At 35.2% G+C, this 16,423-nt stretch overlaps 1 protein-coding gene across 1 annotated transcript in view; it reads left to right on the forward strand.

Moving 5' to 3' along the window:
* The first annotated feature begins 3,999 nt into the window (after positions 1-3,999).
* Positions 4,000-16,423, forward strand: part of LOC131989457 (switch-associated protein 70-like) — a 19,778-nt gene continuing 7,354 nt past the window's right edge. The window contains exons 1-7 of the mRNA XM_059354688.1: positions 4,000-4,125; positions 9,147-9,287; positions 10,861-11,034; positions 12,160-12,387; positions 13,733-13,879; positions 14,758-14,866; positions 15,013-15,194. Of these exons, the coding sequence (XP_059210671.1) occupies positions 4,030-4,125; positions 9,147-9,287; positions 10,861-11,034; positions 12,160-12,387; positions 13,733-13,879; positions 14,758-14,866; positions 15,013-15,194 (1,077 nt within the window). The 5' untranslated portion in view covers positions 4,000-4,029. The remainder of the gene's footprint in view (positions 4,126-9,146; positions 9,288-10,860; positions 11,035-12,159; positions 12,388-13,732; positions 13,880-14,757; positions 14,867-15,012; positions 15,195-16,423) is intronic.

Below are 16,423 nucleotides of genomic sequence, written 5' to 3' on the forward strand. Positions count from 1 at the left end.
TCTGTTCTCTGGATAAATTGAGTATAATGTACATTTCCTCAGCACAACACTTTTTTTCTGGAGTGTTTAACAATTAACAATATACTTTTACTTTAATAACTATTGATGACTAATAGCGGAGTGGCGCAGTGGAAGCGTGCTGGGCCCTCAACCCAGAGGTCGATGGATCGAAACCATCCCCTGCTAAATTAAAGGCACAATAAATGAATATTGTAAAGTATATCAATGAGGACAATAAATAGTTATTTTATTTTGGAAATGGCATTTTCAAAGGAACTTATAATTAAGATTTTATTTCTTTTGCAACAAGTTCTTGTTCTCCTGGGTTTCATCTCACCTCTCATGCTTTTATTCTACTAAAAACTGACTAAGATATAGTTACTGTGTGGGGCTTTTACTTTGAAAAACAGCCTTGGCCTTGGTTTCCATTTCAAACACAGTTACTGAATTCTGATTAACTATGAAGCTTTATTTACTTTGTAAGGCTTATATTTTGAAAAACAGCCCTGTTCTGGGTTTCCTGTCAAGGCACACTCACCTCATGCTTTTATTCTTCTTAACTGTAAAGTATAGTTACTTTGTGGGGCTTTTGTTTTGAAAATCAGCCCAGTTCTGCATTTTCACAAATCCTTTCAGTATTCTTATTGGGTCTACAGGTGCATCTCAATAATTTAGAATATCGTAGAAAAAGTGAATATATAAATAGATTGCTTTATATATTTTGTATTTATTGTTAGGTAATTATTTTATGCATCAATAAATATAATTATTGATGCATTTATGTAAGCAGCATTTATAGGGCTCATTTTAACTATAATGTACTTTTTGTGATTTAATTTATAATATGTTATGTTTAATCATGTTTTTTATGTTAAATCTTGACGTAAAAAGAGTAAAAAAAAAGAACAATTTTTACCTTTTAAAATGTAGTGAAGTGGAAGCATAACTTTACAGAAAGTTAAAACAACACAAGGGTTAATGTCAATTATCAACAGAACATAGCTCAGCAATGAATTATAACGTCAGATGATACTCTTTGAAATCTGAACTTGTTGTTGTGGACGTTATTTGACCTGCAGAGGGCAGCAAACACCTTCAGTGGCTGGGACCCCACTGTTGAAATGGTAGGTAATATTAATATGTAAATGTAATAATGTATTTGCTATGCTCCAGAATCTTCAGTATTTCAGTGTAGACTGTGATAGGTAATTCATTTTTTAAAAAGTGTTGTTTTCTTCTTCTCTGCAGTTCTTCCTGAGGACATTTTTTGTTGTTTTATTCTGTGTTCAAATAACTTTAATTTATTCATTAGTTTGTTCATTCAATAAAACATGTTAAACCATTTCAGTATTTCACAGCCTGTTGTGTCAAATCCCAATTCACTCAACAGAGAATATTCACAAGATCCACTCTGATGCACTCCAGACCTGCAGAGGGCGACCACACACAAAATAAGTGGGTGGAACCAAAACTCTCAGCAAGTGCTGCTAGAGGGATCATATTCACCTGCACACCCACTGGAGAGGCATGGCATGAAATGTTTGAATGGAGCTCAGGTAGTCCTCTCACCTGGAAACAAGATCAAACCAGATCACAGCTCCTGATCAGTCTAAAGATGTTACTAGTAGGAAGAAAACACTGAATGTGGATGATGTGTTGATTTCATGCTTTTTCATGACTGTTTGATTAAACTAGTTAGTAAAACACAGTTTAAGTTGGATCATTTTGGTTATGCTAATCCAATCCACTTTATTTACATAGCACAATTTTAGCAAACACAAGGTTTCCAAAGTGCTGCACAAACAATAAATAAATAACACAATACAAAGAGATGTAGTAAACAATAGAACAGTAAAATGCAATAAAATAAAATAGATTAAAAATAGGATACAAATATAATAAAATGTAAAATGTACTGCCCTCACTAAACAAAATATGCATGTATACAAATAAAAACTTTGATTGCTAATGCTAATTTAAGCTGATGAGTTTTTTTGGAACTTTATGTTAACCTAATGGTTATGTATGATACCTTAAGTATGTATATAGTTATTTTAATGTAGAGAATGGTGGATGAAGCCTTGTGAGGCTTCTTCCTGATTGTATTGAAAAAAATTAAAAGCTTCAAAAACAGACAGACCCACCAGTGACATCTAGTGGTCAGCTGCAGTTATAGCAGCCACAAACTTCCAAATGATTCACACAACTTATTGATTCCAGTTTCAACACAAACAATAAAATCAGTCTTAAGCAGCTGTGTCTTCTTTCTGAGAATCATTGTCCTCACATGAAAGTGTTCCAACACTTTGAAATGTCAATTTACTAATAACATATTTAAATGTGTTGTAACAAATAATATGAAAAGATTCAAATTCAACAATGTAGAAGTCCTTCTGTTTGAATGATTCTGAAGGACTTTCTTGTGCCACAATATGAAAAAAAGTAAATATTGTGCTTCTGCTACAGTGTGAAAATGAAATGCTTGTGTACATGAGGGGATTATGCAATTGAAGATCTCTTGTAACACTATGAAGCATCTCTACTTAAATCATTAACCAGGTTTATTTGAATGACGTTGTTTGGTTGAAAATCAAGTAACGGTAACATTTATTCTTCAGGAAAACTGTTTTTTAAAATGTTTATTGGAGTTTTTTGAGACTAATGCCTGTCTTTTCTGTTTATCTTGAAGGTTATCAACCTATTCCATCCCATTCTGTTCCATCATTCTGTTTAAACCATCAAACCCAAAACCATCTTCAAGAAAATAAAAATCGAAGAATAAGAAGAATTGAGTTGTCCTTTGCATCCTTCAAGCAGTTTTTCAAGTTTGGGCAGAGTTGTGGTCACAAAACACACAGAACTTGACACAGCCTTTGAAAAATTGTCACAAAATAAATGAGGACTGGATACCAAAGACCAGACATTTCCTGTTTTATGTTGCAGCGTGTTTGATCAATGCAGTGCAAGTTTTGTGCTCTGATGAATTGTTGTGTGTGAAAATCTTAATAGACGACAAAAGCTTCTGAGAAAGACATCCTTGTGTGGGATTCTGACTTTCAACTCAGAATTCTGAGAATAAAGTAAAAAAAAATTTCATGTGTGGCCCTAATCCTCGTTCATACAATGAGGAAGAGGCGGCTGGAAGAAAAAAAACCCACAGCAGCTCCTGTTGTGAGTCTGTACTGGACCCTGGATGAGTAAAGTGGTCACAAAGAAGAACAGCATCAATAAAGTGCTGAATAAACACATAAATAAATAAAAATCTGCCTTTTTTAATATTTTTACCACCACATTTTGCTAAAAAGATTCCTCACTTTGTAATGTATTAAAAGGAAGAGCTGTTCTAAAAAGTTGCAAACTGACAGTTTGCTTTTGATGAATACAGACTAAATGTAAGCCTAAACATGTTTGATTCATTATTTTTTGACCTCATCTTTGTGACTTCGACTTTTTTCTTCTCATTTTGACTTTTTCCTCATGGCTTAAACTTAAACTATCAAAACTGTGAGATTATGCTCCCACTTCAGTATTTTTGACTCATTTTAATTTGTCTTTGCTTGTGAGTTGTGACCCCTGGCAATTTTTATTTTATATATATATATATATATATATATATATATATATATATATATATACAAAATGAAAATAACAATGGTAGTAAAATAATATATATATTAGTTATAATTTAATATATATATTTTACTATTTTCATTTTGTGTATATGTATTTATTTTTGTATTTAGATATTTCTCAAATATTAATGTAATGTTTACCCTGCTACTTATGTTACTGCACTACTGCTGTATATGTTCTATAGATGAATGTGAAATAAAGGTTATATTAAAAAAAATACTAAAGTGATGGAAAGAAAGTGGAGTAAACGTTAGGTGGCGCTGAAATCACACGTCTCTGCTGCGCCACCATCACTGTGGTTGTATTAAGGAGGCGCACAGTGAAACTACACACACAAAGTGACACACAGCTGACAGACAGAGAGACAGACCTGCTGTGGTGCTGCTGAGGGACAACATGTGGCTCCGGGACGAGGTTCTGAAGTCCATCTGGCACGCCTTCACGGCTCTGGACGTGGACCACCGTGGAAAAGTCTCCAAATCTCAGTTAAAGGTGCGTTTCACTTCTGTTTTTCTTACTTTTGTTGAGAAGTTCAGACTTCCTGAAGGACGAACAAACCCTCAAAGTAACTGGAGCCACTTTATTAACGTGTGTTGCGTTGATTATAATCCGTATTTGTGACCGACAGTTGTTGATGTAGTTGTGGTCAGTGGGAACTTCAAGAAGTGCGCATCCGGAGGCGGACTGAGTCTGTCTGAGGGCCAGGGGAGGAAAATAAAAAGGGCTCCAACACACAGAAGGTTTCTAGATGTAAGGCAGCCTGCTGTAATTAATACTGCTTCACATCTTCATGTAAATCTGTAAAAGAACTAAAGCTCTCGTACAAAACGTACAATATTTCTAGGACTGCAACTACAGATTATTTTCATTATCGATTAATCTGTCGATTATTTAAACTATTAATCGATTAGTTGTTTGGATTAGATTTGACTTTATTAATCCCACAGCAGGGAAATTTCTTTGTTACAGCCGACCACAACAATTTCACACAAAATAATTTCCCTTTTAGATAAAGATAAAGATAAAAATAAACAATGTAATAGAAAAATACATTCAATAATATACTATATACCATATACAACTAAGTGCAAATTAAGTGAAGAATGTGCAGAGTGCAAATTATATGCAAAATGTGCAGAAAAGACAGAAAGAAAGCTACAACACGTTCAGGTTGTGCTGGTGTTGTACAGTCTTACAGCAGCTGGGATGAATGACCTGCAGAAGCGTTCCTTCTTATGTAATAGTTTGGTCAATAAAATGTATAAAAATATCAATCAGTGTTTCCCAAACCACAAGACGACGTCCTCAAATCTCTTGTTTTGTCCACAAACCAAACAGATATTCAGTTTATTGTCATAAAGGAACAAAGAAACCAGAAATATTCACATTGAAGAAGCTGAAATCAGAGAATTTGGACTTATTGTCTTTTTAAAAAAAAAATGCTCAAACCAATTATTCGATTATCCAAATAGTTGACGATTAATTTAATAATTGATTAATCAAATAATTGTTGCAGCTCTAAATATTTCCCTCTGAAATGTAGTGGAGTAGAAGTGTAAGTAGCATAAAAATTGTACTTACATAATATATGTGAATATATAAAAGCTTTTATTGCACAATTAAACTATGATACAATGTTCTCATTCTGGGTTCCTTTTGTGTACAATGAGATATTGTTTGAACAAAAAATAGGTAAGTATTGTTCCGTCGATCATTGTTATAAATTGATCATTTTATTATTAATTTGACACAGGGGCCACAGCAGGGGCCAAGGGCTTTTTCACAGGTGCAGTGGCCCCTGTGAACCGCCACTGGTAATGGAAGAAATGAATGTGAACTAGTTATTTTTTGGTGACTATGAACGTTTAAATTCAACTGTCTACTATAATGTGAACTACTTTTTTTTTTTTGTATATGCATTAACTGAAGTAGTAAAGTAGTAGTAACGTGTAGTAGTAAACGTGTTCCTTAAATAGGCTTGTTGTTGTTTTCTTTAAGAAGCTTTAAGACAGCATAAATTGATTGTATGTGACTTGTAAGAGTGGGCCAGTGGAACATGTCTAATCCAGCCACTCTGTTGTTGTTTAAGAAATGAAAAATATGTTACAGTGCTGTTTAACTGAAGCGAAGGCCAGAGTGGGGTGGTGTATGATGACAGCCAGGGCCAGATTCTGTTTCTTAGTCTGATGTTGATGTGCCCAGCCTGACAAAGACACAGTCTGACTCCAAGGATCCTGCAGAGCTTTACATCTCTCTCTCTCTCTCTCTCTCTCTCTCTCTCTCTCTCTCTCTCTCTCTCTCTCTCTCTCTCTCTCTCAAAGCTGCAGAGACAGCCAGGAAAACTAATTTTAAAAATAAAATGTATTTATGGTCTTTACATCATTACCACCACACAGAGAAAACAGAGCACACTCTGCTTACAGGTGGAGGTTATCAGAATCTCCTCTTGGTATTGGATTGACTTACTTACTTACTTACTGACTGACTGCTGACTGACTGACTGACTGACTGACTGACTTACTTACTTACTTACCTACTTACTTACTTAGGCTACTTACTTACTTACGGCGTACTTAATGGCTTATTTACTTACTTACTTATTTACTTACTTACTTACTTACTGGCTTACTTACTTACTTACCTACTTACCTACTTACTTACTTACTTACTGACTTATTTACTTACTTACTTTCTTACTTACTTACTGACTTACTTACTTACTTACCTACTTACTGACTTACTTACTTACCGACTTACCGACTTACTTACTTACCTACCTACTTACTTACTTACTTACTTACTTACTTACTTACTTACTTACTTACTGACTTACTTACTTACTTACCGACTTACCGACTTACTTACTTACTTACTTACTTACTTACTTACCGACTTACTTACTTTCCTACTTACTGACTTACTTACTTACTTACCTACCTACTTACTGACTTACCTACTTACTTACTTACTTACTTACTTACTTACTTACTTACTTACTTACTTACTTACTTACTTATGGCGTACTTACTGGCTTACTTACTTACTTACTTACTTACTGGCTTACTTACTTACTTACCTACTTACCTACTTACTTACTGACTTACTTACTTGCCTACTTACTTACTTACTGACTTACTGACTTACTGACTTACTTACTTACTTACTTACTTACTTACCTACTTACTTACTTACTTACTGGCTTACTTACTCACTTACCTACTTACCTACTTACTTACTTACTTACTTACCTACTTACTTACTTACTTACTTACCTACTTACCTACTTACCTACTGACTTACCTACTGACTTACTTACTTACCGACTTACTTACTTACCTACTTACTGACTTACTTACTTACCGACTTACCGACTTACTTACTTACCTACCTACTTACTTACTTACTTACTTACTTACTTATTTACTGACTGACTTACTTACCGACTTACTTACTTACTTACTTACTTACTTACTTACTTACTTACTTACCGACTTACTTACTTACCTACTTACTGACTTACTTACTTACTTACTTATCTACCTACTTACTGACTTACCTACTTACTTACTTACTTACTTACTTACTTACTTACTTACTTACTTACCTACTTACTTACTTACTTACTGGCTTACTTACTTACTTACTTACCTACTTACCTACTTACTTACTTACTTACTTACTTACCTACTTACTGACTTACTTACTTACTTACTTACTTATCTACCTACTTACTGACTTACCTACTTACTTACTTACTTACTTACTTACTTACTTACTTACTTACTTACTTACCTACTTACTTACTTACTTACTGGCTTACTTACTTACTTACTTACCTACTTACCTACTTACTTACTTACTTACTTACTTACTTACTTACCTACTTGCTTACTTACTTACTTACTTACCTACTTACCTACTGACTTACTTACTTACCGACTTACTTACTTACCTACTTACCTACTTACCTACTGACTTACCTACTGACTTACTTACTGACCTACTTACCCACTTACTTACTTACTTACCTACTTACCTACTGACTTACTTACTTACCTACTTACTTACTTACCTACTTACCTACTTACTTACCGACTTACTTACTTACCTACTTACCTACTTACCTACTTACTTACCTACATACTTACTTACTTACCTACCTACCTACTTACTTACTTACTTACTTACTTACCTACTTAGCTACTTACTTACTTACTTACTTACTTACCTACTTACTTACTTACTTCCTTATTTACTTACTTACTTACTTACTTACTTACTTACCTACTTACTTACTTACTTACTTACCTACTTACTTACTTACCTACTTACCTACTTACTTATTTACTTACTTACTTACCTACTTAGCTACTTACTTACTTACCTACTTACCTACTTACCTACCTACTTACTTACTTACCTACTTACTTACCTACCTACTTACTTACTTACTTACTTACCTACTTACTTACCTACCTACTTACTTACTTACTTACTTACTTACTTACTTACTTACCTACTTACCTACTTACTTACTTACTTACTTACTTACTTACTTACCTACTTACCTACCTGCTTACCTACTTACCTACTTACTTACTTACTTACTTACCTACTTACTTACCTACCTACCTACCTACTTACTTACTTACTTACTTACTTACTTACTTACTTACCTACTTACTTATCTACGTACTTACTTACTTACCTACTTACCTACCTACCTACCTACTTACTTACTTACTTACTTATCTACTTACCTACTTACTTACTTACTTACTTACTTACTTACTTACCTGTTTACCTACTTACTTACTTACTTACTTACTTACTTACGTTATCCCAAGCTGGAAAATTACAGTGTAGCAGCATCATTACACACAGAGACAATAACAACACAATGAAATGAAAAGAACAACCTAGGCATCCTTCAAGCAATAAAATACAATTAAAATATAAAATGTCTGAAGAAGGAGTTTTGATTCTAGTGCAGAAAAAATATAAATATACAGTATAACATTGTAGGTGCTGTGAAACAAATAAGGTGCAGTGAACAGTGTGCATAAAAAACACATAAAGTGCTGAGTGACTGTATGTTCTGACCAGACTTTTAGCTGTTATTGTACAGTGTGATGGCATGTGGCAGGAAAGATTTTCTATATTTCTATATGTTTCTATAGGAGACACTTTCAGGCGTAATCCTCCCATTATCACAGCTGAATTTACCAGAAGAAAACTGAAATATCGCCTCCAAGAACAGAAGTAATGCTTGGCTAGTGATGCTGTAAATGTCAGACTAAGTTTTTTTGCATGTCGGCAGATAATTCTAAAAACTTTGACTGAAACCGACTGATATCGAGCTTAATCTTTAACTTCCCCACACAAATATCAATTGTGCATGAATGTTTAACAGTAATATAGTAAAGTGTCTTGACTTTATATATGTCCTATCACCTGCAGCACATGTCTTTTACTAGTATCTAATTCAAGAAATTCAAATTGTGGTTGTCTAGGTGCTGTCCCACAGCCTGTGCACCGTGATGAAGATCCCTCATGATCCGGTGGCCCTTGAAGAGCATTTCAAAGACGATGATAAAGGGCCTCTGTCCAACCAGGGCTACATGCCGTACCTCAACAGGTTCATTCTGGACAAGGTGAGGACAAAGATGCTGAAAGTCTTCTAGTCTTGTCTTGTTAATCCAGTCAACACACTATCGTTTGCTAAAATAATAACCAGGGTGAGGTGTAGTTTGACATTTTTATACACTAGTTTTCGACACCTCATAATGGCCCTCATTTATCAAACGAGCATAGAAACGAGAGCAGATCGAATATGTGTATCATTTGTTCTTCCCATTTTCAATTGGTAATCAAAATCAAATAATGAAAAATTGACTGGTTATTTGTTGTCTATTATAAAACAAAAAAACAAAAAAAATGCTTGTTTTTTCAGATTTCAATATTAGACTCAGAACAAAAATATGAAATGGAAAAACGGCACCAGGACTGAATTTTATTTTAATATTTAATTGGTCGGGTTTACGTGACCCGAAAGTTTGACTGCGGTCCAGTGAGCCGTCACTCGCTTCTCAGTAGTCAAACCAGCCGTCACTATATAATAATAATAATAATAATATATAATGTAGTGACCCGTATTGTGATATTTATGGTAAATGTATTGAAACCTCTCAGAGCGAGCTGACATGAAGGAGTAAAGTATTAACTTTACATCAACACACCACGTGAAATAATTAAATTTCCGTAGAGAAAAGTAATAGCACACCGATCCCGATCAAACCGCACATTTTGATATTTAATTTGTAGGACTAGTAGCGGGACGAAATTGTGTCCGGAAGAGGAAGAAGAAAAAATCCACAGTATAACAGTAGTGCTTGGTGCGATTGCCCCGTGGTCCTAATTACTTTGATCTGGATCTCCTTTTAACTTAATGCTAATCGTAATCAAGGATGACGACTATTTCATCATACATGATGCATCATAGCTCTTTATGCGTTGGAGGGGCCCCATGTTGTGCAGAATGTGCCCTTTTTATTTTAGGAACTGTGCATGAATAACTTTAAAGCAGGAACTATCTGATTAAAAATAAGGGAACAGATCTGTCAAATCTGTCACACAGTGTCTGACAGGCAGGGATTAGTTACACAATCAATAAAAATAGAAAAAACAACAACACCAACACACTTCTTCTCTGTGTCTGAGGTATTAGGATGACTAATCAATCATGACCTCTTTTGCTCTGTAGGAGAGGAAACGGCTCCAACCACCTCTCTGTGGTCCAACCACAGGAGCAGCTAGTCTCAGCTAGTCATTGGTGGTGTAATAAGTTTAATAAAAATGGACTGCACCCTTTACAAAAGGATCTTTCTCGTCTCTGGTAGAGATTTGTCCCTGTAGCTGAGTGTGTAACAAGCAAACACATCTGTTGAAGTCTCATGTCGGCTAGTAAACTGCTTGAGTTTCACTCTTTGGACTTGGAAGCTGTTTTCTTGCCTTTTCTCTCGTCGAGGCTCTGACTTGAATAAAAATGAGGCATTTAATTGCATCAGGTTTGTACCTCACATCCTGCAGACTGGAGCTTCTGAAAGGAGACAAACACCAGTCTCCTGCTTAGCATTTGTAAACACGCTGCCCTCGCTGGTGCCCACCACTTTGACTTTGACTCTCACTGAATGCTGCTTTTTTTTTTTTTTTTTTTTCCATTCCCAGGTGCGGGAGGATTTCGACGTGCTGGAGTTCAACAAGATGTGCTGGACGCTGTGTTACAAGAAAAATATCTGCACCAAACAACTCGTCATCTCAGACAACGACGCTTTCAGAGTCTGGTGCATTTTCAACTTTCTGTCAGAAGACAAATACCCGCTCGTCATCATCACTGAGGAGGTGAGGAAGATGAGCCCTGCAGCTGGTTTCTGTGGGTTTGTTTACTGGCAAGTTCTGCAAAGAGGAAGGACATTTTTTTAAGCAAAACCTCCACCAAACATGGTTTTAAAGAGACAGTTCACCCCAAAAGTAAAATATATATGGTGCTTAACCCTTTGATGCACAACATGGCTCTAAAGTGACCCGACAGAGTTTTTATGTTCTATATTTTTGCAATAAATTAAATTAGTTTGTTTTTGATCATCATACATCCTAATTTTATGTTTTCCTTTATTAATTTTTTAATAAAATCCCTTTTTGTGTCACTACTCTTCTAATGCACAACATGGGTCAAAAATGACCCATAGACTATCCATTTTTAGCTAATTAGCTTGCTAAGCTAACTACTTAACTAACTACTTGGCTTAGTAGTTAGCTTACCAAGCTACTTAGCCAAGTAGTTAGCTAAGTAGTTACTTAGCTAACTTCTTGGCTAAGTAGTTAGCTTACCAAGCCACTTAGCCAAGTAGCTAAGTAGTTAGCTTAGCAAGCTACTTAGCCAAGTAATTAGCTATGTAATAATACAAAAATGTTTTTCTTCATAAAGTATGCGAGGCAAAATGGAAATAATGATCTGTCTTTATCAAAAACAAGATATTTAAAGAATATGTGGAATATTAAATCATAAAATAAGTTGATATCAAAAGTTAGAGCACAGAAACACACAGCAGCATTAAATAACATGGGGAATGAATGAGGGTAATTTTCGACCCATGTTGTGCATTAGAAGGGGCGTCAATTGTGCATCAAAGGGTTGAAAGATGTATTAGACCACCGGTTTATGCCAGAGCATTAACTTTACAGAAAATCATTTTCGTATGTTGGTTAATACACCAGTATGTAGAAGCTCTTTAACCGAAATTATGTTTTTTAATGCTAAAACGGGGAACTAGATTCATTAAACTACATTTGAACACCTCAACAACAATGTGTCTTTCCATAATCGTGACCATAACTTGTTTGGAGCACTTTTATTATTCTATGTTTAATGGATGGTTTAAAAACATCCTTCAACACTTTGCATGTGTTGATTTGTGGTTGAATCGTCCCTTTGAAGCTCTTCCTTTTCTCTGTGTAACACCTTAGATCGAGTACTTCCTGCGAAAGCTGCTGGAGGCCATGGGGGCCGAATGGAGCGAGGAGAAGTTTGCAGAGTACAAGCTGCAGCTGAACAGGAAGAACAACTGTCTGACTGCCTGGGAGCTGATTGAGCTGGTGGGGATGGGCTACTTCAGCAAGGGCCTGAACTCCCAGACCCTGTCCATGGGCATCAACGAGGTCTTCCAGGAGCTCATACTGGACGTCCTCAAGCAGGTGAGACAGGACAGGGACCTCACGGGTGTGTAACTCATCACTAATGCTGAAAGTCTTTAGTAAATCTAGGAGTTTTACTGGAGTCACGGTGCTCCTGTCACGTACATCGTTAAGTTTAAGGTAGTAATCTGCTCTGTTTCATATCAGTCTTTTCCTAGTCTTGGGTTTGTCGCAGTGACGTAACACCACATGGTTTTATTCATAATGATTTTGGTTATTATCAAGAATGTTTTATCCGTGACTGTAGATGTAAAAATGACCAAAAAAGGACACAAAATTATCAAAATAGACACAAATTGACCAAAAATAGATGTAAAAATGACTAAAAAAGACACAAATTGACCAAAAATAGATGTAAACATTATCAAAAAAGACACAAAATGGCTAAAGATAGATGTAAAAATTACTAAAAAATTCACAAAATGACTAAAAATAGATGTAAAAATGACTAAAAAAGACACAAAATGACCAAAACTACAGTCATGGAAAAAAGTATTAAACCAATCTGTTCTGTTTCATATCGGTCTTTTCCTAGTCTTGGTTTGGATCATATCAACGTGTTTGATATTATCTCAAGTCTCAGTGACGTAACACAATCACCAATAGCCAACCAATAGATGAGCGGGGGAAAGGTCCCCGGTTCAGACCGGTTCCAGACCGGTCCTTGACTGGTTCCAGACCGGTTCCAGACCGGCCAGTAAAACCACTTTCACAGGAAAAAGGAACATCACAATAATGCCTCAATAAAAATATAGTGATGTCATATATCTAGATGTTTCTTAGCAAAGAGAACAGTAAGGAATAAAAAAATATAATACATAATAGATAGACACAAAATGACTTAAAAAAAGACACAAATTGACCAAAAAAGGAAACAAAATGACAAAAAAAAGACACAACTTGATCACAAAAATAATCAAAAAAAGACACAAAATGACCAAAAAAGACACAAAATGACCAAAAAAAGACATGAAATGACCAAAAAGACTAAAACACATTAACACATGAACACTTTAACACAGTGGAGACAGAGCTGACTTCCAAAATAGTTTGGCGACCCCCAGAAATCATGTTGCGACCCCAATTGGCGGTTGAGAATAGCTGATCTAGTAAGTTAAAGTGCAAAAGCAATTACCAGATCATATCGGTGAGGTTGTGCTGATTAAAGTGATTCCAACACTGCATTGTAAACATGTTTTTTAAGTTGTATATACGGTCAGAATGAGAAGGATTCAAAAACTGACAAAAAGGCCCAAAACTCAAAAGTGTTTATTATCTCAGCAGCATAATTTACAGCAGAATAATTACCAAGTGTCCTTGTTCACGTGCACATTGTGTTTGAAAGGGATACATGATGAAGAAGGGCCACAAGAGGAAGAACTGGACCGACCGCTGGTTCGTCCTCCGACCCGACTCGCTGTCCTACTACGTCTGTGAGGACCTGATGGAGAAGAAAGGGGTCATCGTTCTGGACCGGACCTGCTGTGTGGAGGTGAGTCGTTATAGAATTATATTATGTGATTTATAATAATGTTGTTAGGCTGTATACTGCCCTACAGAGTCTAACTGCAGTAACTACATTTTTGGTCAAAATTGAGTTATAACTAAAAATGAACTCCTTGATGTCTGTTTTATTTTCTGACAAAGTTTTAGATTTCAATTTTGCTTTATTTCAGAGAAATAATGATATAAAAACCACAAAATCCAACTCAAAACCAAGCAGTAATTGCACTTATCACGGTCTGCTTTGGGTATATATACTAATTTAAACATAAAATTAAACATTAAACGTTTATTTGAAGGGGAAATTATTATCTAGATAGTGATGAAGTAAAAAAAACTGAGATAAAATGATATTAAGACTAAAATATAACATTTCTTTATAATATTAAGTCTAAAATACACAGATCTTTCAATAGAGTTGCTAAACAAAATTAATTTCAAAAGGTTTATTCACTGAAAACAAAATATAAAAGCTGAAAGAAGACAACAACATAACTATTAGAACCTTTTACAGCAAAACCAGAGTGCAGTAACTATGTTTTTGGGGTCAAAGGTTAAATAAATCATCATGATTTTTGAGGATAAAAATTACATTATTAATACATGTAGAAATAAGTGTCATATCACTTATCTACATATAAGTTAAAACACTTAAAACAGCAGTTTTTCTCAGTTTTACCTTTTGCTAGTTCCTGCAGTTAGACTTTTGTAGGGCAGAATACAGACCAAATCATTTGACGTGACATTTCTGAAGGATTTGATTCATTTTCATAGTCAAAAACAGCAGCGACTGTTATAAACCCACATGTTTTTGTACATTCATTATGATGTAACTGAAGTGCCATGGTGTGTTTTCCTCCCCTGCAGTCTCTTCCAGATAAAGAGGGGAAGAAATGCCTCTTCATCATCAAGTGTGTTGATAAAAGCTTTGAAATCAGCGCATCAGATAAAAAGAAGAGGCAGGAATGGATTCATGGTATTAAGTCTCATCATTATTGTTTTATATTCTTTATCTTTGTCATCTTTGTTGTTATCTAATGTCATAGTGAGTGACTGATTAGTGCATCTTCAGCCAGATTTCTGTGTTGTGACTCTCCTCTCTCTCCTCTCATGTGTCTGCAGCCATCCAGTCGGGGATCCAGATGTTGAGGCTGGGGCTGCTGTCTCCTCACCGCGAGGCCCGTCTGCGGCGCAGAGAGCTCCGTCAGAGACAGCTGACAGACGAAGACGACCTGACGGAGAGGATGAAGCAGCTGCAGGCGGCCAACGAGAAGAAACAGAGACAGCTGGAGGAGATGAGGAAGGTACCGGTCCACACTGAGATACTGAGGAGGAGGAGGAGGAGGAGGAGGAGGAGGAGGAGGAGGAGACCAGAAACCAGACTTCATCTGACAGTCATGGAAATATCATTAGACCATTGTTTTCTTCAATTTCTTGTTCATTTTAATGCCTGGTACAACTAAAAGTGTTTGTACAAATATAATGATCACAACAAAAATAGCTGATAAGAGTTTAATTTAAGAGCTGATATCTAGACATTTAACATGGTTTTATTGATAATAACCAAAATCATTATCAATAAAACCATGGAAAATGTCTTCCATGACTGTATTTTTTTGTCATTTTGTGTCTTTTAGTCATTTTTACATCTACAATCATGGAAACATTCTTGATAATATCCAAAATCTTTTTCAAGAAAACCATGGAAAATGTCTTCCATGACTGTATTTTTTTGTCATTTTGTGTCTTTTTTGATCATTTTTACATCTATTTTTGGTCAATCTGTGTCTTTTTTGGCCATTTTTTCATCTATTTTTTGTCACATTGTGTCTTTTAGTCATTTTCTAATCTATTTTTTGTCATTTTGTGTCTTTTAGTCATTTTTACATCTACAATCATGGAAACAATCTTGATAATATCCAAAATCATTATCAATAAAACCATGTTAAATGTCTAGATATCAGCTCTGAAATTCAACTCTTGAGCTACTTTTATTGTTATCATTATATTTGTCCAAACAAATGTACCTTTAGTTGTACCAGCCATTAAAATGAATAAGAAGTTGAAGAAAAGAAGGGTGGTCTAATAATTTTTCCATGACTGTATATCTGAGAGCTTTATTAAAAACAAGCACAGAGTAATATATATATGACTCTCACAAAGGGATGTAATGCTCCTTTTCGGTCCAGTCATTTAAATAAATTATATCTCAACAACACTGCCAACTACTGCTTCAAAAATATACAAATGTGATTTTTTAAATGGATGTTAAAATCTGAGATGTGAGTTGTTCACTTGCCTTTATTTTAACACATTCTAGTTTAAAATTAGTTTAAAATTCTAGTTTTTGGATTTAAATAGAAAACAAACAAAAACATGCACGCGATGCAGCAGAACACTCAGAGTGAAAAGGGAAGTAAAACCTTCTATGCAAACTTCAGCATTTATCAGCCAGAGACACCTGCAGACAGATGCGTGAGCTGGAGTGTTTCGAGGCTGCAGAATGTTTCTGACGGCTTCTCACTTCTCTTTT

This window comes from Centropristis striata, chromosome 2 (assembly GCF_030273125.1).
Source record: "Centropristis striata isolate RG_2023a ecotype Rhode Island chromosome 2, C.striata_1.0, whole genome shotgun sequence".
In the NCBI taxonomy this organism is placed as follows: domain Eukaryota; kingdom Metazoa; phylum Chordata; class Actinopteri; order Perciformes; family Serranidae; genus Centropristis; species Centropristis striata.